At 46.1% G+C, this 5053-nt stretch overlaps 1 protein-coding gene across 1 annotated transcript in view; it reads right to left on the bottom strand.

Annotated features, from left to right (window-relative positions):
• Positions 1-690: 690 nt before the first annotated feature.
• Positions 691-5053, bottom strand: part of LOC122543500 (targeting protein for Xklp2-like) — a 47313-nt gene continuing 42950 nt past the window's right edge. The window contains exons 6-7 of the mRNA XM_043682256.1: positions 3352-3518; positions 691-801 (exon numbers count right to left, since the gene is read on the bottom strand). Coding sequence (XP_043538191.1) covers positions 3360-3518 — 159 coding nt within the window. The 3' untranslated portion in view covers positions 691-801; positions 3352-3359. The remainder of the gene's footprint in view (positions 802-3351; positions 3519-5053) is intronic.

Genomic DNA, 5053 nt, shown 5'->3' with positions numbered 1-5053 from the left:
TCAGAGGTAGTTTCTTTACTTTGTGGTAGGGTGTGGAATTCACTGCCTGCAACAGTTGGTGAGTCTATTCCTTAAGGGCATTTACACGGTCATTGGATGGACATAGTGTAGGTTAGACGGGCTTCAGATTGGTTTCACACATCAGTGAACAGAGGCCTGAAGGCCCTGATACTACACTGGAATGTTCTACCTTCAGTGTGTTTACAGGCTAAAGGGCGCAGTAAAAAAACCAAGGTGCACCAACCGCATTTACATGGCAGAGCAGGTTAGAGATGCCCATATCCCCTGGGTGATGGAGTTGGCGGAGTCTGTGGCAACTAGTGTTCACTGGCACAAAGCAACTGGGGTGAGAGTGGAGGTCAGTGTGGAAAGGGGAGCCCATGGCTAAGAAATGCTGGTAACTGCAGCCACCCAGAGCTGGTGTTTAAAATGGAGACTGTGCTCCAAGTGGCCAAGTTTCTCTGGTCAAAAAGCAACAAAGGACAGAGCTAATGCCAAACTTTTATTGATATAAAAATAATTCCAAACATTTAAATTTGTAGGTAATTTACAACAACTTAGGGGAGGGGGGAAATGGAAGAGGAGAAACAGAATCAGCATCAAACCATTTGAATTTGAGCTCGAGCGCAAAATGTCAGGGAGAGGCATGCTGTAACAAGTTAGGGGGGTTTCTCCCCCCCCCCCCCACACTAGTCAGGCAATGCAAGAGAAAGAGAATCAGTAACTGATCACAACTGGCTAAAAACATCTTTGGACTGTCCAGCATTTTCCAATCTTGTCATTTCGGAAGCCATTTTGCTCCTGTGAGTGCCAGAGAGGGGGGGGGGAAACAAAACAAAGGTGTTCAGTAAAGGTTTGCTTGTGTAACACATTGGATAGAATACAGAACATTGGAGCTCCTTAAAAGCCAAAGATGTCCAGACTGGAGGCTGTCCTGACAAACTTCTTACTATCCATCCTAACTCATTTTGTAGGCCTCAATCAGGTGCCTCCCCTCAACCTCTGGCTTTGTGATGAAAGTAATCAGAATCTACACAGCCTCTTCATAGAGAGTGCCCTCCATACCAGGCAACATCCTGGTGAACCTCTGTACTTGGAGTATAGAATGATGGAACCTTTAAACATGCAAAAAAATTGGCCACGTCAAGTCTCCAACAATCTGGGAAGACCATTTCCCCATTGAGTCTGGGACAGAGCACATTATCTCAGAATAAAAGGGGTCAGACAGATGAGAACATCTTCACCCAGGGTTTGTCAAATTCTTTACCACAGAACTGTTGAGACTGGGTCATTACATGTTCAAAGCAAAGCCAGGCTTTTATTAAAAGCCAAGGGAATAGAGGATCATGGGAGTGGTCCCATTGCCTACCATGTGGTGATGTAATGCTACAGTGATAATGTCATGACTAATAAAAGCTTGGCTTTTGAAGGACATGGGATCAAATCCTGATAACTGATAGCAACATTTGCATTTCTGATCTGGGAATCAAACAGCTTAGTCATGAAACTTGTCAAACTTAAGAGTTCAGAAAAGATTTACAAGTGTGTCGCCAGGGTTGGAGGGTTTGAGCTATAGGGAGAGGCTAAACAGGCTGGGGCTGTTTTCCCTGGAGCATCGGAGGCTTAGGGGAGACCTTAGAGGTTTATAAGGTCATGAGGGGTGTGGATAGGGTAAATAGGCAAAGTCTTTTCCCTGGGGTGGGGAGTACAGAACTGGAGGGCATAGGTTTAGGGTGAGGGGGGGGAAGATGAGACCTAAGGGGCAACTTTTTCCACACAGAGGGTGGTACGTGTATGGAATGAGCTGCCAGAGGAAGTGGTGGAGGCTGGTACAATTGCAGCATTTAAGAGGCATCTGGATGGGTATATGAATAGGAAGGGTTTGGAGGGATATGGGCCGGGTGCTGGCAGTTGGGACTAGATTGGGTTGGGATATCTGGTCGGCATGAACCAAAGGGTCTGTTTCTGTGCTGTGCTGACTAACTGTTTAACCAATTATCGTATACATCCATTTGGCCCACTGTCCTTTAAATCTTCCAGTCTTACTTGGTCTGAATCTAAGTGGGACTCAATGATCTCATGACAATGGTGGTTGGGCATTAAACAAATCTGAATAGAGATGTTGTCCACACAAGGACAGATACAGTGATCCTATTTATTGTCCTTAGGCATGACATCACTTATTGTGAACCCTTGCCCACAAGTCTTAGAGGTCTGAGGGCCTCAATACCTTGAAGTGCTCATGGGGAGATGGTGACAGTTTGGTAATGCTACAGGATTGACCGTCCCAAGACAGGCTAGTGTTTTGGGGAAATGGGTTCAAAACCCACTGAACAGCAGAGATTCTGTGTCCTGTAAGTGCAGACAGAACAAAAAAAAAGTGTTTTTAAAATGATACTCATGACATGTAATTGAACATTAAGAGTTGTTCAAGATACATTGGAGTCAAGGTGGCACAGACACTCAAGCTGGCATTCAGACATGGATACACTAATGATCAGCAAGACATGTTCCTTCTGCCTGCCCTCCATGTGGTCAGTTTCTAGCTTGGGGTTAACATGGTAGAGATTTAACTACCAGCTCAGAGGCTGACTTCGCTGCAATCAAAACCCACTTTAAACCTGAAGGCAACTTAAATTTTGTCAGAGAAAGCAGGGACTGCAGATGGAGATCAGAGGCAACACTTGTGCTGGAAAAGCTCAGCAGGTCAGGCAGCATCCGAGCGGGAGAATCAAGAGATTCCCGAAGGCCTTATTGCTCAAAACATTGATTCTCCTGCTCCTCGGATGCTACCTGACGTGCTGCGCTTTTCCAGCAACACTTAAACCTCGTGTGCAACTGTTGTGCGCTTTGACTAATCTACATGTCAGACCTGTTAAGTGAGCCAGCCACATTTTTCTCTAGTTTGCAAGAGATACAATGATCAAATGCAATCTGACCAGCGCCTGAATCATGCTGGTAACCTGTGACAGGTCACTCAACTGCTTTCCCTCATTCTAAACTCTCTTCTCTCCTCCCCCCCTCCCAGGTTGCCACAACCATCCATGTGCTGGTCAGAAAGTGGCTTTGCTGTCGAGAGCGAGCGAGCGCGCCCTGGTGTGGAAACAGCCCTTTGGCCCAACCAGTCCACACACTCTGAAGGGTAACCCACCCAGACCCTATTTCCCTCTGACTATTGCACCTAACACTATGGCCATACTGAATGTGCAAATTCCACAGAGGCTGGAATTGAACCCAGGTCCCTGGGGCTGAGGCAGCAGTGCTAACCACTGAGCTACCAGGCCACCCAAAAGGGGCAATCCATCTAGTTACTTGGGAGGTGGATACAAGTGAAGCGAAGTGATGTTGTACCTGGAACCTCAGTGCTTGTACTGTGCTCTGCCTCCTCTAGTTCGATACTCGAATCTGTTAATGAATTCAGCCATTGGCACGAATGGTGTCCCCATGTCTTTCCTTTGGATCCATTGCCCAGATAGTTTGAATGGCTTTGGCACAGTGCAACCCTGGAAAATGTAAGTCTACAGCAGGGAGGCAAGAGGGAAGGCACACATCAGGAGAGAGCAGGAGCAGTTTGCACTTAGTGATTGAAGCAGTCTTCTGCCTGGAAGACATGCCCATTTGATAGCCACACTTAGAGTTCAGCCTCAGGTGACTTACACCCAAGGCAAACAATGTCAAGAGACACAGACAAAGGTGACCAAATATTAACTCCTGGAGATGGAGATGGCCTCTGAAGTTTGACGATGAGGAATTCACTAACTCAAAGTTTGATAGGATCTTCCAAATAAGAGAAAGCTCCTCACCATCATGACTTAAAGCTGACTCAGTGGCACTGAGGTTACAAATTCCTGGAACTTGTTAACAGCATGGTGGTTATTCGTGGATGACTGCAGTGATATAGAATAGCTCATCCCACCCCACATTACAGCTGAAAGGGATAGACACTGGCTGAGAGCTGGATGCTGGGAAGTTGTTTCCATTAGGCTGGGATCAATGGGCAGAGCTTTGGAATTAGAGGGGGTCATTTTAGAACGGAAATGAGGAGGAGACCTTTCTTCAGCCAGGGAGTGGTAGACCTGTGGAATTCACGGCCATAGAGTGCAGGGGAGGCTGGGACATGTCTTCATGGCAGAGATAGATACATTCTTGAAGAATTAAGGGCTATGGGGAGAGTGGAGTTGAAATGCCCAGCTATGATTAAGTGTTGGAATGGACTTGCTGGGCTGAATGGCATTACTTCCACTCGTGTCTAACAGTCAAACACTACCTTGCTGGTGATGTCCCCATCCCAGAAAGGAAAGTTTGATGGAAGAAAGCGCTGGTGTTTGTCTCTGTTGATGTGACTGACCAAGTATTTATATTGCCCTGCCCAAGGAAGATTGACTTCTCTACTAAGCACATCCATATACTGAAACAAAATTTGTACACTTCAATTCATCCAATCCCTTAACACTGGCTGTCCTAGAACACATTTGGAAGGTTAAATCCTACTCCATAGCCATGTTATTCTTACAGATAAGAATTCTCGTTACAAATTTGTTTGAATTTCCCCACTGACTATAAGGGGTCTATAATACAATCCCAATAAAGTGATCCCTTATTTCTCAGTTCCACCCAACTAATTTGCATGAATGTGTTCCTGTGAATATCCTCCCAAAGTGCAGCTGTAATGTTATCCCTAATCACAAGTGCTCCTCCCCTCTTGCCCCCTTCATCCTTCCTATAGGAAGGAAATTGAAACATTAAGCTGCCAGTCCTGTCCTTCCCCAAGGCACATTTAATTGCTAGGAAATCTCAGTCCCATGTTCCTAACCATGACTAGAGTTCAGCTGCCTTCCCTGGTAGGCCTCTTCGATTGAAGAGAATACAGTTCAATCTATCAGAGCTCTTGTTTGACCTTGCCCCTGCCTGCCCTCACTCCTTTCCTGACTGTACCAGTCTCAAACAGACCTTTCCTCGATCTCCCTGGGTCCCCACCCTGCCCTTTTACTGGTCAAAGTCAACTTGAGCAGTTAGAGCAAGTCTCCCTACCAGTATCTTAGTTCACTTCCAA

The sequence above is a fragment of the Chiloscyllium plagiosum genome, chromosome 44 (assembly GCF_004010195.1).
Source record: "Chiloscyllium plagiosum isolate BGI_BamShark_2017 chromosome 44, ASM401019v2, whole genome shotgun sequence".
NCBI lineage: Eukaryota > Metazoa > Chordata > Chondrichthyes > Orectolobiformes > Hemiscylliidae > Chiloscyllium > Chiloscyllium plagiosum.
Note: the sequence above shows the minus strand (reverse complement) of the source record. Positions and strands in the feature narration are given on the sequence as shown.